Genomic DNA, 21,187 nt, shown 5'->3' on the forward strand with positions numbered 1-21,187 from the left:
AATGACTAGTTCACATCGAGTTCTGTTGCACTCAGTTACCTACACAGAGGAATGAGCAAATGGCCTTGCCAAGGACATACTACATGTCATGTGCTACCCAGTAAGGAGTTGCAGGCATCTGCCCATGTGATTATTGGGGACCTGGTTTTACACACATGTCCAAGGCCTTGGCCAGTGGAGAGCAGAAACTTTCTGCCTGGTAGAGAAGACTGTCCAGGATTAAGATCTCCTTAGTATAATGCATTTTCCCTAACTCTTTTAATAGTTCACACTTCAACAAATACACCCCTGGCAGGCCCTGGGCTGGGCAGACACTGTGTACATCTCCATGGGGCTGCAGTCTACACAGTACTTCCTCACCCTGTGGTCTCACACTAAGCCTGGGAGGCAGGAAAGGCCATCACCGTTATTGCCATTATCTAAACAATAAAGTAAATATTTTTGGGAGTATTTTGCCCCAGGTTACGAAGTAAAAGGGCTGGACTCAAACCTAGGTCTTCTGACTCCTAGTCTAAGTGCTCTTTCTACTGATTCAGTTACATTGGTGAATTTCCTTTTACTGACAACCTAACGTCTTTTGGGTAATTCATATTCCCTTCCATGCTTGGGTGCCCCCCACTGCTTAGTTTCAGAGCCAAGAGCTGCCCTGACCTCTAGATGGCTGCACATGCCCTGGTTTCTGTGTGCCTGCTTAGATTCTCACCCCTGACTCAGGCATCTTCCCAACTCTACTGACAACAGCTTCAAATTCTACTTATCCCTTCCATTGCCACCACAACGCAGCAGACTGCTAGTTCTCCTCATTCATTCCCCTCGCCACCCATAAAAACAGAGATTTTGCTAGACTCACGGCTTCCCAACTAAACATATCTCCCAGTCTTCTTTGCAACTATATGTAGTTGCAAGTTCTGGCCATTGGAAAAAGAGAATGTGCGGCTCCCGGGTCTTCCCTTTAAAAATGACTGGATGTGTGCCCCCTTGGTTCCTTCCTCTGGGAGATGGTAAGTTTTTACCTTCAGCCATCAAATGGAAGCCATATGTTAAAGATACTAGGACTGGACCACTATCTACTCGGGACTAGCACATGAGAGAGAAAACTTCTACCTGGTTTCAGCCATTGTGCCTGTGGGTCTCTTTAACAGAGGGACTTACCTGGTATCCCAACTAAGACAAGAAGCTAGAGTGAGACCAGGTCTCCATTCTTCTAGCAAAGCCCCTTGCCACCAATTAAATACTTTAAAGGGGTGAAAAAAAGTGTTCCATTCAGTTTTCTTTCGTGGAAAACTTTTAAAATATGAGATTACCAGGATCTCAAAGACAATTTATGCTTAGGTCACAGGAAAAACTGAGAGGACCCAGAAAAGCAAATCAGCCTCCAGCAGAAATAGTAGGGGAGAGAGCTCTAAGTGACAACCACAACCAGTGCTCTTCTTTCAGCAGTTCACTCCATTCCTAGGAAAGGCACTGAAAGCTGAAATGATGCAAGCCAAGGCTAATGTTTCCATGGAAACTGTTACAATTGAAGCTTGTGTTCCTGACCAAGAACTCAATGGTCAACTTTTTCAAGAAATAATATAAACTCCACGTTTTATCATCTATTAAAGCCTTGAGATTTTTAAAGCTGTTGTACCAATGATATCCCACAAAAGATATGTGTGTATTCTGTACCATACAAAGTGAGTACACATCAATTAAATCTAACACAACAACCAATCATGTGACCTTTTATTGACTCTGATTCAGTAACACTGTATACCACAAAGAAGTTCACTTTAATAATCCCTGCTGACTTCTAAATACAGTGAATCAGAACATTTAAGAACTTCAATAGAGAAAGCAAAGATGAAACTTGAATGGAGAGTGAATTAAGTCACAAAGCTGCCTCCGCCACTGACCAGTTGTAGAACCCTGGACAGTTGCTTAAATTCTAAGCAATTTCCCAGTCCACAAGAGGAAATGTCATAACACCTGTCTCATAGGGTTGTGATGATGACCAAACACGACATTGTATGTAAAAACTACTTGTGAATTACACAGGAATGTTCTATGGTATTGTTATCAGAATCACAGCACTTTGAAAGGCTTTTATGGGGTGACTTTGATGAACATCTTCACGAAAACTTTAAGCAGAACACACACTACCAGCCACTCTTCGAAAAACTGACCTAGAGAAATTTCTTTTGCTGTCTTTAAAATTCACCCACACGCACTAGCTGGCAAGAGCTCGTCTTTCTGCTGCATTCACCACTGGCATCCATTTGCTCATCAGCCGGAGTATCAGGAGGACGTCCGTCACAAACTATGAAGAAAAAAGAGCTGTGCTGAGCTGAGCCTCTGTGTGGCAACCAGTCCATCAACCAAAAACACAATCAGAAACCTCAAAACCAGAGACAAGAAGTATTTTGAGGTACCAGGAAAAGACAGAAAGGAGAATATAGCAGTTACGCATCCAGGCACTGGAGTGAGACTGTTTTGAGTTTGAATCATGGCTTTTGCACTTAGCATGTATCATCTGAAGCGCCTTTGAGTTTCAGTCTCTCTAACTAGAAAACAGGACCACTTAGCACAATTGTTGGCATACGGTAAGTAGTCAAAGGTTAGACACTAATATTAATAATAATAACGATAATAATAATAATAAATATACTTGTAATGCTGGCAGAAATTAGGTTTGGCAGATCTCCAGTCAGGCTTTGCTGCCAGGTATTACCTGGACAGCATGCTGGCTCAGTCATGAGTTCCCCCAGGCTAATCAAGGTTCCTCTGGATCACTGCCTAATGCCCCAGGATAGGTGAAACATCCAAGAATGACAGACTGGCCAGCTGGCTAGATTCTGACACTTGTTTTTCTGGTTCACAGCTGCCTGTCACTATCCTGAAAGGTGTTTGCAGATAAGATTCACATGGCTATCCATGCCTAACTTTTCCATTCATGCCCAGGCTTATGGGGTGAAACATAATCATCTTTAAAACATGGCCCTATCCCAAAGGATATGAACAGACACTTCTCAAAAGAAGACATTTATGCAGCCAAAAGACACATGAAAAAATATTCATCATCACTGGCCATCAAAGAAATGCAAATCAAAACCACAATGAGATACCATCTCACACCAGTTAGAATAGCAATCATTAAAAAGTCAGGAAACAACAGATGCTGGAGAGGATGTGGAGAAATAGGAACACTTTTACACTGTTGGTGGGAGTGTAAACTAGTTCAACCATGGTGGAAGACAGTGTGGAGATTCCTCAAGGATCTAGAACTAGAAATAACATTTGACCTAGCGATTTCATTACTGGGTATATATCCAAAAGATTATAAATTATGCTACTATAAAGACACAGGCATATGTATGTTTATTGCGGCACTATTCACAATAGCGAAGACTTGGAACCAACCCAGATGTCCATCAGTGACAGACTGGATTAAGAAAATGTGGTACATATGCAACATGGAATACTATGCAGCCACAAAAAAGGATGAGTTCATGTTCTTTGCAGGGACATGGATGCAGCTGGAAACCATCATTCTCCGCAAACTATCACAAGGACAGAAAACCAAACACCTCATGTTCTCACTCACAGGTGGGAACTGAACAATGAGATCACTTGGACACAGGGCGGGAAATATCACACCCTGGGGCCTGTCAGGGGGTGGGGGGCTGGGAGAGGGCTAGCATTAGGAGATATACCTAATGTAAATGACAAGTTAATGGGTGCAGCAAACTAACATGGCACATGTATACCTATGTAACAAACCTGCACATTGTGCACACGTACTCTAGAATTTAAAGTATAATAAAAACAAAACAAAACAAAACAAACAAACAAACAAAAACCTTGGCCCTATCCAACAAAATAGTGCACATCAGCACCCACCTGGTGGACAGCGCCAGATCCCTAAACACGCCCTGGAAGTAGGGGAACTTTTTCTGGTTCTCCTAGGCTATTCCTGTAAGGGCCACTACGTCTTCACTATTTATTAAAACTGCACTGCTGCTCCCTGCAGCCAGGAAGCAACTTTACCGCTTCAAAATGTCTATTCTTTCCTTAGCTCACACAAGCATCACACATACACTGAAAAAGGCTCAACAAGAATCGTAATACCTGTTCCACAGAAAAGGAGTCAGGCTCAGTTTGAGACATTAAGTGATTTTCTTTGGCTATATGGTGATTAAGCAGCAGAAGCAGCCTAAAATGCAGGTTATCCGACTCCTCCTAATCTGGTGCTCTTTCCAGAAAATGTGGACATTTGTTTTACAACATTCGACTTCCATAATGGCACTTTCTGTCTGGAGAATTCATTAACTAAGGTATCTTGGTCACAGTGCAGTGCAGAGTCACACACTTGAAAGCCACTCACACAGGCAGATGTTCACCGCACTCTAGAAATCTAAAGGGTGACTGATAACAGCCATGCTAATTAACATAATTGACAATTAATTCCCAGTTCTGGCTTCCTCTCTCTCCTGCCTGGATTAATCTAGCAGTCTCCTGTCAGGTCTCTGCTGCATTTAGTCCTTCATTGCTCCAATCCAACTGGAACACGAACACTGGATTGATGCTTTAGGGAGAAATATTTCATGTCACTAAAATCATGATCATAATAAAACAACTCCAGTGGTTCTCCATTGCCTACCAATCTCTGACTCACTAGGCAAACTCCAACTTGCCACTTAACCTCACTGAGTTTCCTCAACTGCAAAATGAAAGAGTGGGTTAAATAGAGCCTTGCCCATTTCCAGCTCATGACTCTAAAACCCCCAATCTCAGTATCCACTACAAAAAAAAAAAAAAAGAAAAAGAAAAAGAAAGTCCCCAATCAAGCCCAAATCCTGAATCTAGAGACTGCTGGGAGAAAGCCAAGTCCAGTGCCAGTGGTCCAGAGCTCCCATGGCCTTATTTTAAGCCTGGATCTACCACTTACCAGCTGTCACTTTAGGCAAGTCACTAGATGTCTAAAATGGCTTCAGGTTTGGGCCTTCAGTGATCTTCCAAACTTAAATTCCCACCATTATTTAAGAACCTTCCGTTTTAGGCAAGTCTGTGTACATGAATGCAAACTGGTCCATTCTTACTTCTGTTAATTATGCTATGTTTCCACCCAGCCACTTCCTGGGAATACCTGTCCTCCCCTTGTCTGGGGGAGGAATCCTCCAGAATCGAAATCCTACCATCCTTAAAGGTAAAAGCCTGACCTGTTCTATGAAGCCTCCTCCCTTCTACAATGCTCACAAACATCTTCCACAAGGCAAAGAAACTGCAGGCTCCTTGGTCACAACAATTTCTGCACTTCCTTTGGACTAGCAACATTCTTGGCATATAGGCTTACAGATATTTGTTGACTAAATAAATAAATGTGTAGTACTATGCCCAAATAAATATGAACAAATGTTCTTTTAGTTAATGTGGCTCAGCTATAGATTTGCTGCAGCCTGGAGCCAAGTGAAGTTAACAGAAGATGAACATCAGCAGGGCAAGGACAACCATCAGCAGTAAAAGACACTGATATCCGACCAACCTGAAGAATAAGAAAAACACAGATGTCAAAAAGAAATGGTAACCTAAACACCAAAGTATTTTGCAAGATCAACCTCATAAGCCTATACTGTTAGAGAGTGGAGGAAATTAGAGGTTTATCCAAAGCTGAATTCACTTTTTGAATAAATAAACAAGTATTTATTGAGAGACTTTCTTGTACAGACACTGTTTTCATTGCTGGGGATATGGCAGAGAACAAAAGAGATGACATTGCTGCTGGTATTCCAGCATCCAAGAAGGTAGGCTAGGTATAACACCACCCTCTAGCTCCAAGGTGAAGTCCACGAAGCAACAGCTTCTTGTACCAACTGCTTGCTATGCCTTCAAGTAAGGAAAAAAAGGAACACACCATTCACGACTGACCAAATAGAGGCAGTGCTAAAAGTGCTCTGTCACTCCCTATGAGGCATTCCTCACCCTAGAATGCACTGGGGAAGTTTGCAGCACGGCACTCTGCGCCTAAGTCACTTGAACACTGCCAATTGAGCCCTGCCACTAGCGTCACTTAAATATCAAACCTCTCAAATGGCAAATGTGGCTCATGATGTCAAAAACAAAACTCAGGGGTGGGAAGGGAGGGTGGTAGTTGGTTAAAAGATCAGGTACTTTTCACCACTGCAAAACCTTAGGTTCCTTTCTTCTTTGGAGCAAAAACCTCTTCTATCCTCTAAAACCTTGAAAAAAAATTTTTCTTCCAGCAGGGTACTGAAAATAGCTTTGCATTTAACATTTAAAGTTGTTTTTGATCCCACACTCTTTCAGCCCTGCTCTCTCCTGCAAACTCATTCCATTCCCTAAGGGCACTTATAAGTATATTTTATAAGCAGGCAAGCCAGAGTCACCATTTTTATCCCTAAGAGTTAAAAAGAAAAAACAATTTACATAATTATATGGAAGATAAGTTGGCCAAGAACACAGAAATCTTATCTGGACCAAAAGTTCTGGGACAAAATTTCTTTCAACTCATCAAGAAAGATAGCAGATCAAAATCAAGGTTCCTACTGCGAATGTCACTGCAGAGCTTTACACATGGGAACTGCTGGAGTTCCTCATTGCTGAGTGCCATATACTTCTTCAAGAAGAAATCAGAGGCAGCCATTTGAGGGCAGGTTTGAACAATGAAGTATATCTATTTTCCCCTGCTATGGTGAGAAAACAACAGGATTTTACAGTCAAAAAGCACCTGAGAAATCACAGTTCAAAGGGGATAACTTACTCGAAGTTATACTCAGCCAGTCAGTGGCTGGGCCAAGACTGGAGCCCAGGCCTCTCCCAGCATTCAGTCCAGGGTTTTCCCTACTCTCTGCACTACTGTCAAATTTATAACACATGAAACCAAATCTTAGAGATATAGAGGTAAAACATCCCTTCTATAAAAGTTTAACAGACTGAAAATATAGTAGGAGAAGTGACTGAGGTAAATGGGTCCTATGAACGCTAGCAGCAAATCAGGCACAATGCTACTGAGAGGAGGGTCTAGCAGCAGAGGGCTTGGCGACTGCTGATACTAACCAGTATGTTTTCAGCTACAGTCACCACTAAATAGCTTTTGTGGGCTCGCCTAGGAACTAAACCACTATTTAGTTCATTTTTTCCTATAGAAAAATTTATCCCAAGTTTCCATCTAGTGCCTTACAAATAAACTTTTGGAACAAAACCTGTTTTTAAGATGGCTGTGCACATGAAGCAGAATTCAGAGGTCTAAAGTTCTGCACTAAACACAATTAAAGCAGTAATATTTGGTGAAACATGCTAGGAGTGCATTTATAAGAAAACCCTTCAAACTCTTAATTTGTTTATATGCAATATAATGTTTTATTAAAAGCCTTCCAAGCAGGGTATGGTAAATTACTATTTTATAATATATAACCAAGGACAAATGCTATAATTCTGTATGCAAGTATTTACAAGGCCTTTCTAACCCTGGACTCAGGGTTAAAGGGAGTATAAAAGAGGCAGAAAACATGTGTACACAAGCGGTTCATAATTGAGTCACACTAGCCTTTACTTTCCTCAAAGATATCAAGCACCTTTCAACCTCAGGGCCTTTACACATGCTGTTCTCTCTTCCTGGGATACTTTCCCCCAGATCTTTCTGGAGCTGAGCTCAAACGTCACCTCATCAGAGAGGTCTCCCCTGTGATCCAGATAAGGCACCCTCCCTCCCACCATACCTCATCACTACTGCTTTACTCTATTTGCTTGCCATCCTAGCACTCCCAGCACTTGTCACAGCAAAGCATGAACGTGTTTCATTATTAATCATCTGCCTCCTCCTCCTGGCCCCTTGTTTTGTTCACTGCTGTATCCTCAGTGCCCAGAACAGTGCTATGTATCCAATAAACTTCACAGACAGAGTAACTGAGTGAAACTGGAGAGTTGGAAGTAAGCACAGATAATTAGCCATGAAACAATTTAAAAATGAGAGAACTGGCCATCCTGATTTGGTATGATATGGTAATTTGCTCATTATGACACACCCTTGCTTCTGAATGAATGGCTGGTAATTAAGAGTAAAAAGGAGAACACACATAAAGGGAACAAATGTCATCAGAGGTACTTCACAGAGAAGTGAGATCCAAGGCAGGCAGGGGCAAGGAAGAGAGGCCTCAAGGGAACAACTTAAGCAACGACCCATCCAGCCAGAGGGAGAGTGTGAAATCAGGAGGCCTAGAGAGGACAGCGGAGAGGCAAGGAGAACTGAACCTCGGGTACAGGGCTGTGGCTGGGAATGGAGGTTGGGTGGGGAAGCAGGGTTGCAGAGGAGGAACAGGACTAGACCCTGGAGAGCCTGGAAGACTGGACACAGGGGTGCCACCTGCATGCCACTGGCAACAGGGCTGTTCTTAGCAGGTAAAGCTGGCCTGTCATGTGGGAAGACTGAAAGGAGGTAAGCAGAGCAGAAAACTAGTCAGAAGACGACCTGGGTGGTCTAAGTATGAGGGGGCAAAAAGAGCTTCTTTCCTCTGCTTAGGCATGAGAAAGATACAAGTGAGCAAGATGTGAAGGCATCTCCACCCCCCCGCCAAAAAAAAAAGACAATTTCCAGAGCATCTCACAGTAGCACACCATGGCAGATTCAGGCCAACTTCCCATCCGTCCTGCTCTTGGTGCACTCAAGAAAGACAGAGCTCAGGATGAGAGCTCTGAGGGCAGAGCACGTCCTTCCATGCCTCCCAAATCTGAGGTTAATTATATTCAGGACAGCCTGTGTTTATTATCTTTTTATTCTTTGAAAAAAAAAAGTGGTATCTAATTTCACTGTGCAGTATATATTTGAACATTATATAACACATTTTTATGTAACAGGTTCTTGACATAAAACAATGTGTCCCTTACTATCTAAATGTATTTGGGGAACAACTGGCATTAAAAACATATATATATATATGCACACACACACACACACACACACACACACCCCCAAGGCTGTGGATATACCAAGGTTGTGGACGTTTGTCTTCAGGGAGAAAAGGACAAAGGTGAGAGACCTTTGAAAAGGTCCCCTCCTTGGTGAGGAGCTCTGCAGATGGCTAGATGAGGCTAGGAAGTGGGGTTAGTGAGTTATGTTAAAAGGTTCATCTCACACAAGGAGCTGCCTGGGGAGGAGCTGGCTAAGCCACAGGGGGCCTGGGTCAGAGCAACACTGCAGAGAAGGCAGGAGGAGGCCAGAGACAGCCAGGCACAACAGAATGTGAGGAGAATGCTCACAAGCCCTTGGAGCTGCTGCTCAGGTAGCATCCAGGTCTGCGTCCCTTATGCGGAGGGTTTCAGCCGGTCCTGCTCTAAAAGAGGCTCATACCACGTTTGTCAACAATAACACTGGTTCCCAATTGCTGTCGGCCTACTAGGCTCCTGGCATGGTGCGGCTGAGTGACGTAAGGGATGTAACGGGGTGTTTCCTCCCAGTAGGCATCTACTAGGGTGTTACAGGGCAGACTCTGGAGTCCACCGGCACAAATCCTGCCCCAAGCCATAACAGCTGAGTGACCTTGGACAGTTTATAAAACCACCTCATTTGTAAAGTAAGGATAATAGTACCTGCCTCATGGAGTTGTTATGGGGTCTAAATGAGTTAATAAGCAGAGGTGACTCACATATGTGCTGGTATATAGAAAGTGTTCAATAAATGTTAGCTATTACCATAATAATTGTTATTCCTATTTTGCACTCAGAGAAGCTAACTGACTTGCCCAGGTCACACATTTCAAACAGTGGTTGAAGGAATAATTACAAGCCAATGCTTCATTCAGTACATGCACAAAACTCAGTGGGTAGAGCATTAGCCAAATATTAAGTTAGGCAGACCAGCCATCCTTTCTTTAACCAGGCTAGATAAAAATTAGTTTACACTATTTAAAAGGACAGCACGTACTAAGGTAAAAACCATACTCCATTACATGCCAGTACTCAACGTTCCCCTGTAGCGAAGATGACTAAACCTTATCGAATCTTATCTCCCCCTGAGGTTAAGTCCCCAATTCAAACCCTCCTTCCACGCAGACCTAAGTACTCACGGCCTTGTCCACTTATGGCCCTGTTGCACCCCTTGTCAATGCTTTTTCCAATGCTTTAACTCATTTAATCCACACCTCAACTCTTTGATGTAGGGGCTACTATGATCCCAGTTTCACAGATGAGGACACCAAGGCATAGAGAGCAAAAGAAACTTGACCACAAGTCACAAAGCCAGTAGGGAATACTTAGGATGTGAAATCTGGCTCCAGAGTCTGTATGCTAAACTACCCAACCAAACTGCCTTTTAGGACAGCTTGGGGAATGAAGGGATGTAGGCTCCAGCATGTCATGAGGACTCATTGTGACAGTGCTTGCAAGCAGTCTGCAAACCCGTAACTCCAAGGCCACAAATGCAGGTTACAGGCTGCCATTAATGTCCACAATGGCCTTGCTAGCAGAACACAGGAGACACAGGTCAGGGCTAAAGAGGGGACCCCGGGCCATGGATGGTATGAATAGCAGAAGCTAGGACAGACATTTATCTTTACAGGGGTGCAAGAAGAGAATCAAGAAACCAGCATGACCCAAAGGCTGAGGGAGGAAAGGATTTCAAGGGACAAAAAAACAAGTGAGGTAACAGCTTCAAAGGGGCTGAGCACAGTGGCTCATGCCTATAATCCCAGCACTTTGGGAGGTTGGTGCGGGTGGGCCACCTGAGCCCAGGAGTTTGAGACCAGCCTGGGCAACATGGTGAAACTCCCATCTCTAATAAAAATACAAAAATTAGCCAGGTGTGGTGGCATGCACCTGTTGTCTCAGCTACTCTGGAGGCTGGGACAGGAGGATCACCTGAGACTTGGGAGGCTGTAGTGAGCCATGGCAGGGCAAGAGTGAGACCCTTTAAAAAAAAATACTGCAAAGGGGCCAAGAACAACCACTCAGGAATAAGGATGGGCAGATGGGCCCCAGGAACTCAAGACAAAGTTTTGGAGAAAACTTTGAGAAGAAATATAAAGAAAGGTGGTAGAGAGAGAAGCCAAAGGGCAGGTACTAAGAATGGAGCAGGAGATGGGAGAGTGGGGGAGGCTGGCAGAAGGGAGGAAAGAGAGAGGCATACGAACCTGGGGTACCAAGTAAAGACACATGTAAATTGCCTGGCACACAGCAGGCTCGCCACAAGTGTGTTTCTGCCTCTTCCATCCTTCCTCTCCTAAATCAAGCCTAAGGTTTTCAGGGTGGGGAGGGGGAGACTAAGGACAAACAGCACAAATAATATTCTAGTGACAGGACCCGGGCAGAGGTGAGAAGGAATGGCAGCTGGCACAAAGGAAAGGCTTCCTGTGTGCCAGGCATTTTACATGCACCATCTCCCTTAATCCTCACACAGACTCAATGAGGCAGGCACTGCCATTACACCAAGAGGAGAAGCCTGAGGTCAAAGGAGTCAAGCACACATCCAAGGCCACACAGCCCAAACCTGAGTCATAGATTCTTCTGCCACCTAAGCCCAGGCACTTGCCCATGGTGAGAGGCCAAGAAAAGGAACAGAGGAGGGGTCCACTTGCTTTCTCTGAACTGGGAGGAGAGGAGGGGATGATGCGGATAGAGACAGGACATTTTGGGCAGGAAGCAAGAGATGCTGAGGGGGGTTGGGTCAGAGCAGGTCTTATTTCATGAAGGAGAAGAAAATACAGGGTGGGTATTTGGGATAAATCTGAGTCTTGTGATAAGGTGACAATGAAAAAAGACTGTGGAGAAGGATAACATGCCTGTGTCCCTAGTTCCCAACTAAACCTCAAGGTCTAGAAATAATATTTTACTTCCCTGCAAATAACTACTTTAGTTATCACGATGCTTCCTAAAATCACTACATGTAATCAGGGGGCTGAAGCTGTTTATTCAATATTGACTTTCTCCTACCACAGTGAGAGTTGATGATGAAATCACAAAGAAAGCTCAGATATATTATAACCCTAACACCAAAGAGAGATATTAACTATCTAGTTTTTACCTTTTCATATGCAATTTTGTTAATACAGCCAAATCTTTCTATGGTGCTTGTCCATCTTTTAGCATATAAATTCCACAGAGATTGTTGTGTGAAGGGATAAATCTGAAAACACGGCCACTTCCTTTTCCTGCCCTGTGGCATGCAAACCTCTTCTGCAAATAGCAGACAAACTCGTGAGTAGTCATCGTTTTATAAATCATTTGAAATGGATCCTTTAAAACACCATCTATTTATCTGCTTAACCTTCTTATGAAAATAGGGCTTCAGCTCAGATATTCTGGAGGTGCCAGGAGGTAAATACCAACCTGAATTCAGATGTATTAAATATTTAGAGACTTACAGAACTTTACAGCAGAGGAACCTTTGAGATCACCTAATTCAACTGTCTTACTTTCCATCAGAGGCAAACACAACCCAGAAAAATTTAATAACTTTTAATAAATTTAATAACTGGAAAGGCCATGAGAGCCCAAGCCTAAACTAGAACCAGGATGTCCAGCTTCTAACTCCCTTAGTGCTTTTGTACGAGACCTGTTTTTTCTTCAGAGGGTAAAATAAAGAACAAATTTAACTACAGTTTTAACTTATTGCTATCATTCACTGGCTACGCCTACAATCAAAACCAAAACGCTTCTACAGACCCAGCTTCAGATGATACAGGCAATTTCAAATCCTGTCCAGGAAATTTCCAAACGTTCTAAATATGTTCTATAAGCGGTTTTAAAGACTTATCAATAAAGTGATCTGAGTAACAAAACATGGACTGAAAGATCGAATTTTGTATTTTCAAAAATATTTTGGAATTCCTTTGATATGGAAATCAAATATAAAAGCGGCGATTTTTTTTTAAGCCTTGCAAGCACAGAGAGCATGATATTATTCAAAACTGCTCAAGAGCAGCAATGATTATTTTAAGCTTATGATTCAACGGGTACATTAATTAAAGACACCACCAACCCAAATTGACAGATCTTGATATCAATGAGTCCAGAAGAATTAAAATAATAGTCATATAAAAATAGATTAAAGAGGTGAACAACAGCATATGTCAGAAGGACAAATGACAAGCAAGCAGGTGTCGTGGGAAAGGAATGCATCTAAGGAGCAGCTTTTGTGGATTTTTAATAAAACGACGATGCTGGAAATACGGGTATACGGGTAGTGTCAAGAAAAGCTTGTTCACAAATACGGAATCTGATTTTTGGAAGCTGGGTGAGAAAACTTGGCTAATAATTCCTTACTGAAGAGTAGCGGTGGAAGAAGGGAGAAGAGACCGCAAGCGCCAAAGCGCCAAAACAACGCTAGGTGACCGGGAAGGGGCCGAGGCGGAGAGGGGAGAGGGGTCAGGAGGTGCGGGGTGCGCGGCGGCAGCGGCTCTCTCACCGGCCGACGAGAACTTGACAGCAGGCGCCGGTGTCCAGCACACCCCTTCCCTCCCCAGCTCCTGCCGGGCGGCACCTGCGCTCACCCCGCAGCCGGCTCTCGCGACCCCTCGGGGTGGCTGACATACACCCCACAAGGTCGACGTTCACCTCTACCTTCCTCGTCTTCTTCCAAGCAAACGGGGAGCTCTCTGGGACGTCAACGCCCGGCAATAGCCAAGCGGGAACCTTTTCTTCCCTGACATCTGTCAAACTCGGAGCTGGAGCCAGGCTCGCTGCGCCCTCCACGGAGCTCTGGGGCTCCAAGGCCGGCCCGCACCCAGGCTCCGGGCGACATCCCCACGCCGAAGCGCACCTGCCAGCAGACCCACGGGGCATCCTTGCGGGCCGCCCAGGACCTGGACCGCACAGGCCCCACGAAAGTTCGCAGGCTGGGGTCGGCCCCGTGCCGGCCGGGGATTCCCGGGTGCAGCGCCAGCCCTGGCTACAGGGCCGAAGGGGCGGGCGGACTTGGACTCCCCAAGCCCGACGGAGACGCCCTCTCCGCCCCCACCCAGCCTCGCGGGCTCCCGAAAGGGAAGTGAAGCGGAGAGGAAGGGCAGACGCGGCACGGTTCGCCCAACGCCCTTGGGGGGCAGCCGCCAGGGATGGTCCCCTCGGGGATCCCCGAAGCTCCCGGGGATACATCTACGAGTCCTCCTCAGCCGATTCACTGCCCCCAAGTGCAGAGCTGTCCCTTTAAGAGGCAGCTAGCTGCCCCCTCCCCCCGCCAGGTAGCGATGCCCGCGGAAGGGCGGTGGGTACTCCAGCGGACACTTTCTCGGCCCCTTCAAGGGCTCCTGCGGCACCTCTGCCTGCCCTAGCCCGCAACGGCAGCCCAGGCGAGGAGGATGGGGGCGGACGGGCGCGGCGCCTTTAAGGGGCGCAGCCTCCCCGCGGCCCGGGTGGGGGCAGGGAGCGGTCACGGGCCCTTTAAGGCCGGCAGCGGGCACGTCGGGCAGGGTTCTTCGGCGGCCGGGTTGCCCCCGGGGCGGCGGCAGGGGCGCAGCGCCCGCGAGGGTTCTAACGGCCCCCGACGGGGTGCGCGGGATCGCGCCGCTGGCCGCCGCCGGCCTGACACTCACCGTGGCTCGCCGGGAGCGCCCGCGCCCGCGCCCGCACTCGGATCCCGCGGCGGCGGCGGCGGTGAGTCCGGCGCGGGTAAACAGGCACCTCCGTCCCTGACCTACTTTCTGCCTTCCCTAAATGTCGCACCACTAACCTACTTTCCGACCAATCCGCTCCCCGCCGGCCCAGGCCCGGCCCCCCGCCCACCAATCGCTGTGCCCAACCCCCCCTTCCCCGCCCACCAATGGAGGAGCCGCGGAGCCCGGATACCTGCCTCTTCCCGCCAGCCAATCCGAGCGCCCGAAGGGAGCCGGTCCCGGCGGCCGCCACCAGCCAATCCGCGCGCGGCTCGGCAGCCCGCTGGCCAGTTGTGTTGCGGCTAGAGAGGCCGCGGACCAATGGCGAGGCGGCGGGGGCCGGTTTACCTGCTACTTTCCTGCCACCAATCATTTGGCGCACAGGAGCGCACGCCCCGAGGAGAAGACCAATCTGCGCGCGCTCCCTGGGTTTCCTCGCCCCTGCCCTCTCCCTTTCCCCTCAGGTCTCCCACTAACCGCGGCCACTGCGGTGCCCACGCCGCGCTCCTCGGGGTCGCCGGGGATGTCCCTCTTCTCTGGGTCCCCTGCCGGCTGGCGTCTGGCCGTCTGCCCTCACCCCTCCTCCTTCTCCTCCACTCGGGGCATTGCGACGAAAAGCAGCAGTTCCTGACTCCCCTCCCTCCAGCTCCATCTAGGAAACCAATTTTAGGAACATTGAGTGCCAGACCCTTCCTAAAACCCCTGGTGTGCCCAAGTCTAAACTAGAGAACGAATACTCAGTATTTCTAGAAGGTATTTCCACCCCGAGGACTGCAAGTGTTCTCACGTTCTTTGCGTTCGTCATGACCTCCAAGTGTCCCACTGGAGCTGTCATTCCCGTAGTTCCAAAGAGAATACTCGAGCGCGGAGCGATTCCATTGCCATTTCCTTCCAGTAGCCAGGTTTTGACCACTTGCTGAGGGGTAGACACCAGCCCCGCGGCAGCGCTCTCTGCTGCGAAAAGCTGTCTACGGAGCGAGACGGAAGGAAAGAGTTAGAGAAAATAAAAATTTGATAACGACATGCAACTCGGTTCCTGAGAGGACAGAGACACTGACTTATTTTTGCATCCCAGGCACTTTGTAGAGGGCCTTTAGCACAAAGAAATCCCGGCTCTTCCAGATGTTAAACTCCCTGAATAGAAGGACAGCGTCTTCTTTTTCGTTATCCATCGTGCCAGCTCTCCTTTAGCGCCTGCTGGGGTAGGGTGGAGTGGTGGGGGCGGGACCGGCACCCAGCAAGTGCACCATAAATATCTGTTGGCTGGATATATGAACAAATGGAATTAAATCAATTGGCCTAATTCTGTTACCCAGACTGGCCCCCCGTGACTCTAGACTTCTAGGCTGATAAGTTCTTTGAATACAGACACTGCGTTTTTTAATCTTTGTAACAGCATTGCCCATCCCCAGCTCATTGACAGGCACGGAGTGCCCAATATGTGCTTGTGGGCTGAATGCTGGCTGTTTTCTAGGTCAACCACCTCGGTCGGTAGCTTGCTATTTTTCCTAACTTTACACGCTGATGGAATCTTATTGCTACTTTGTCTCTGCCCCCATTTCATGAGGAGATCACTCTAGGTAAGTGGGACTTAAGGGAAGCACTTGACAAGATATCGTGGACAAGATGAAGAAATATGGGATGGATGCTAGTATCATTAATTGGGCTAATAACTGGTTAAGTAACCATAACCTAAAGATGCTGATTAATGAGTCCACGTTGACTGAAAGGAAGATTGCAGGGAGTCAGTCAACATTCCAGCAGCACCTACTACATAACAGACACTGTGCTAAGTACTTTCCCCGCATTTTCTCCCTTAATCTTTATAACCACACTGTGAGGAAGCTTTTATTGCCCCATTTTACAGATGAGAAAACTGAAAGTCAGCATTTAGCTAGCTGGCCAAAGGTTACACAGTAGGTGGCAGAACCATGATTCAAACCAGACTTTTTCTTTTTATTTCAAAGCGTCTATACCACACCAGTTACCCTCAGAATGACAGAAGCCTCTCTCCCAGGTCCAGACATCAGAACTTTTATCAGTGGCCTGAAGGAAAATCCAGTAGATTCGCATCACATGTCCAGATGACACAAAGCCAGGAGGGGAAGAGACGCTATTATATAGCACAAACCACATACAATATTGGAGCAGTGGGCTGACTCTAAGGGTAAATGTGGAGTCTCACCCTGTGTGAAGCCAGCTGGAGGCAGAGGTGTCTTAGATGCTTATAGGAGCAAGATAAAGGGTCTTAGGTGACAAAAAATCTGAGTCCACAGTGAATTGTGGCTGCCAAAATAAATAAATGCTCTTAGGCTGCATCAATGGAAGTCTGACATGTAAAGCAAGATAGGTCTCATTGTGCTACCTAGTGTTGGTGAGTACCCACACGAAGTATTGTCTGCAATTAAGACTTGGCAGAAAGAAATTATCTACCTGCACAAGTAGAGGGACCAGGATGTAAAGAGGCTAGAACCTATGTTGTATGAGGAAATATTAAAGGAAGCAGAAGGTTTTGCCCCAGGGGTACAAGGTAACTGTCTTGATATATGTGAAGAACCGTCAAATAGAAGAGAAATTAAACTTATTCTTCAGGACCTTAAGGGGTTGAAGGAGAACCTGTGGGTAGAAACTCTAGAATGAATCAATATGAACAATTTTCTAACAGCTAAAGCATCCTCTGCCTTGATAAATTGAGTTTCTTGTCACAGAAAATCTCCAAATGAGAACTGAATTACCATGCAGTGGGAGGAGGGCTGAAATAGGTGTCTTTTTGGACTCCATTCCTCTGAGATTCTCATCTTGTACCCTGGCTTTCCTCTTTTAATGGTTATCACCCTGCCTTATCCTACCCTCAGTGGCCAAGCCACTGTCTCCCCTCATGTGCACCTGTTTTTCCCTATGTAATTACACCTTTCTTTGTGTTTCTCTCTGTTGGAGATCCCAAACACCTCCTTCCACTACTACTTAACTTCCCTTTTCTTTTCTACTTTCCAGGATACTAAACTTTCAATTCTTAGGGCACTGCTAAGGTCAAAGTATTGTCCTGGGCATGAGTAGAATGATGTGGATAAAAGGAAGATAAGAGAGAGCATTTATTTGCACCAACTGTGTACCAGAGGCTTTAAATACATTATTTAATATAATCCTCACATTAACCCTAGCAGTTGATATGCTTGCCCTCCACACTTGCTAGCTGGATGACTTTTATCAAATTGCTTAACCTCTGTGTACCTCAATTTCCTCATCTGTAAAAGGGGGATAATCTAGTACCTACTTTATAGGGCTGTTACACCTGGCATACAGTCAAGATTTAGTACATATTAGGTATCACTCTTAGCAATTCTATGAAATTGATATTTCTTGCTCCCGTTTTACAAATGAAGTTAGTGAGGATAAAGTAGTATAATCTACAGTAGTTTCCCTGACTCTGATCCAATGATTGGATCCATCAGAATTACTTGGAGAGTTTTAAAAATACAGACTTCTGAGTCCCATTCTAGAAGATTCTGATTGCATTTCATTGGGATTTGACATTTGTGAATGGTTTGATCTGTTAACCAAGGTTGACATCTGGGTGTACAAAAAATGGGAATTAAAAAAATCAGGCATTAATGAGTTAATCAGTGTTTATAGCTTTTTCAGCTGCTTTTGAAAAGACTTTCTTTGGCTCTTTTTTGAATGAGATGGCCATAGCAGTTCAGAATGGGAGAGCAGTAATACCTTATTTGGAATGTGTCCTAGACCGTGTAATTAGGCTTTAGACTAGATCTTGCTTACAGACATGGCGAAGATTCCAAAGATCTTGGTGCTCAGATGTGAAAGGGGCTTTTCCATTTGGCTAGAGGGAGCTAAAGGACCAGTGGCCACATGGCTTCTCAACAGAAGCTCTGAAGAACAGATAGACACTGTCTTCAAAAAACTGGCATCGATTTTGCCCTGCTTCACTGGGATGAGCAGACTAGAATTCACTTTCTGGAGATATAAAAGAAAGGAAGAATCTCTTCAAGTTAGTATAGCAAAGTGAAGTGTTCAAGCAAGCCATTTCAGAAATGCATTAGCTCAAAAAAATTTACAATATGCTTTTGAAAAAGAAAAGAAGGGATAGATTGGGGGAATTAGATTTCATACATTATCAATGTGTACTATTAAACTGTGGTAATAAAATAGTCTAGTATTGTTATAGAAACAGACCAATAGACGAATTAAAAGGTATAGCTTTCAGAAACAGACCCAAAGTATATGAAAGTTGAATTATAACGTGAATTTTAAAGGATTGGGGAAAAGATAGATTTTTCGATAAATGCTATTGAAACAACTAGCTAGCTGTATGGAAACACATAAAATTTACCCCCTACCCTGTACTTACATTAAAACATAAACCATAGGAATAGAGAATTTAAGTGCATATAATCAAACCTATAAAAACACTAGAAAAAAATATGAGTAGAACTTCTATAATCTTGAAAGGCACATCTAAGTATAACACAAAATCCAGAGGCTATGAAAATAAAGGTGGACTTCATACACCTTTGTGTACGAAACCTTTGCACACACACACACACTCTCCATATAAACGAAATAAAGGAAAAACTAGCATGCAGGCCCCACAACACATTATTAATGCGCGATATACACATTCCAGTTAATAAGTCAGCAGCTGGCATGGTGAGATGTAAGCAGTGATGTCATTTAACCTGTCATTGGTAGAAGAATTACTCCTTATAAAGAATTACTCCTTGTAACATTGCCTTACTTCATTGGCCCTCTCCTTCTCGTTTGGTGTTTTACAAACAAAAGTTTATAATCACCAAGCACAATCTCCAGCATCAAAGGTTGTTCAGATCCTCTGCAGTGAACTCTGGGTCCTTTGCTCCACTCACATAAGAGCTACAGACTCAGAATTTACCTAAGGAAAACTCTCATCTTGTACACAGATGTGTGTGCATTGTAAGAACAACTGCTACTCAAATCTCTCCTTTCTCTTTGGAAGAACAAGAACATCTATTGCTTTTTTTTTTTTTTAGATTATGAAACCAATTTACATTTGTGATCAAAAATTTGGAAAGCACACACATAAAGAAGAAAATAAAAATAATCTATAATTCCATTAAGAAGATATAACCCCCATTAAAATATCAATGTATTTTCTCTGTAACTATATCATATTTTGACCTAATTTTTTTCTTTTTCAGAGACAGAATCTTGCTATGCTGCCCAGGCTGGACTTGAACTTCTAGACTCAAGCAATCCTCAAGCCTCAGCCTCCCAAGTGGCTGAGACTGTAGGCATGCTACCACACCCAGCTCTTTTGATCTAATTTTTATCATGTCAAAGTTTTGTCATCTTGCTTTAAAAAATTATCACAAGCATTCTCTCTTGTTACTGAGCCTCCTTCTACAACAGGCTGTCTAATGGCTGCAGCATTTTTATTGTATGGAGAAACTATACCTCATTATGCAAAACTCTCTCATTGAAAATATTCACATAGTTTCTAATGTTTCTTTATCATACGGATGGCCCTGGACTCACAATGGTTTGACTTAAATTTTTCTAGTTTATGATTGGTGTATTGGGATATTAAATGTATTTTCAACTTTCAATATTTTTGACTTTCCATGGGTCTATTGGGACATAACCCCATCGTAAGTTGAGGTTCATCTGTAAACAGTTTTGAAAAGAACATTCTTTGGGATTTTTAAACCTCAGGGCCCTCTGGAAGCTATAAGCTTATGGGACCGGCCCATAGCTTTCCTACTCTACTTCATTACCACACTGGGTTTCAAAGAATCAGCTGGTATAGACAAGAAATACGACTTACATATTTTTTTCTTATAAGGTTTCAATGCTATCTTCTCCTGCTGCTGCTTCTCTCTCTGCCATAAAACTTATTTTAAAGACATGGAAAATTATATGCACTTGAGTTAAATACAAAACCACAAGTGAGTATAACTTGATAAGTGGTCTTTGAGAAATTTATGAGCCAAAATCTGTGTCATAAATTGATAGCACTCTAGCTAACAAAATATGGACAATAAAACTTACTGTAAATAAAGCTATCCAAATCTTGAGTATGAATAAAGTCCATTTAGTTTGGGTTGTATTATTATTATTGTTGTTTTTGACTCCTGTGCTGCATGTACATTTTCTTTTATTCATCTACTACTAAATCATACATTTGCACATTTACCAGAGAAAGACAAGAAAATATAATCAAGTGATATTACTTCTTAGCCCTTGGAAGATTCGGATAGGTGAGAAAGGTGAAAGTCAACAGCCAAAAAGAGAAGAAAAGAAGAAAAAGAAAGAAAGAAGAGAAAGAGAAAGAAAGAAGGAAAGAAAGGAAAGAAGGAAGGAAGGAAGGAAGGAAGGAAGGAAGGAAGGAAGGAAGGAAGGAAGGAAGGAAGGAAGGAAGGAAGGAAGGAAGGAGAAAGAAAGAGAGAGAGAGAAAGAAAGAAAAGAGAGAGAGATGGAGGGAGGGAGGAAGGAAAGAAAGGTCAGAAAGGAAAGCAAGCTTGCACACTGATCTCCCTGCCTGTAAATTTCCCTTACTTCCATTGCCTTTGACCCATGAATCTGGCTCACACTTGCTTCACTGCTTAAAGGTCACTTCC

At 44.5% G+C, this 21,187-nt stretch overlaps 2 protein-coding genes across 24 annotated transcripts in view; one reads left to right on the top strand and one right to left on the bottom strand.

Annotated features, from left to right (window-relative positions):
- The window catches only part of BMAL1 (basic helix-loop-helix ARNT like 1), a 109,831-nt gene extending 94,383 nt beyond the window's left edge, over positions 1–15,448 (bottom strand). For 15 of the 18 annotated variants that reach the window (XM_011750032.2, XM_024794460.2, XM_011750030.2 and 12 more), the window contains exon 1: positions 14,517–14,644. The gene's annotated coding sequence lies outside the window, so the exon portion shown is untranslated. Of the gene's footprint in view, positions 1–10,058; positions 10,296–14,516; positions 14,645–15,363 lie in introns of those variants that run through there. The other 3 variants (XM_011750022.3, XM_071075066.1, XM_024794461.2) reach the window with 2 other exon arrangements.
- On the top strand, positions 12,479–20,670 carry LOC139357504 (collagen alpha-1(I) chain-like). Of its 6 annotated transcripts, none has more exons than XM_071075079.1 (4): positions 12,479–14,592; positions 16,051–16,156; positions 16,544–16,743; positions 19,769–20,670. In XM_071075079.1, the coding sequence occupies exons 1-2, from the start codon at positions 14,283–14,285 to the stop codon at positions 16,086–16,088; spliced, it is 348 nt and encodes a 115-aa protein (XP_070931180.1). In that variant the 5' UTR covers positions 12,479–14,282; the 3' UTR covers positions 16,089–16,156; positions 16,544–16,743; positions 19,769–20,670. The 6 variants fall into 6 exon arrangements, with proteins under 6 accessions (XP_070931180.1, XP_070931181.1, XP_070931179.1 ...); XM_071075080.1 differs by having other exon boundaries at positions 16,594–16,743; XM_071075082.1 differs by having other exon boundaries at positions 12,484–14,577.
- The last annotated feature ends 517 nt before the right edge of the window (positions 20,671–21,187 follow it).

Source organism: Macaca nemestrina, chromosome 12 (assembly GCF_043159975.1).
Source record: "Macaca nemestrina isolate mMacNem1 chromosome 12, mMacNem.hap1, whole genome shotgun sequence".
In the NCBI taxonomy this organism is placed as follows: domain Eukaryota; kingdom Metazoa; phylum Chordata; class Mammalia; order Primates; family Cercopithecidae; genus Macaca; species Macaca nemestrina.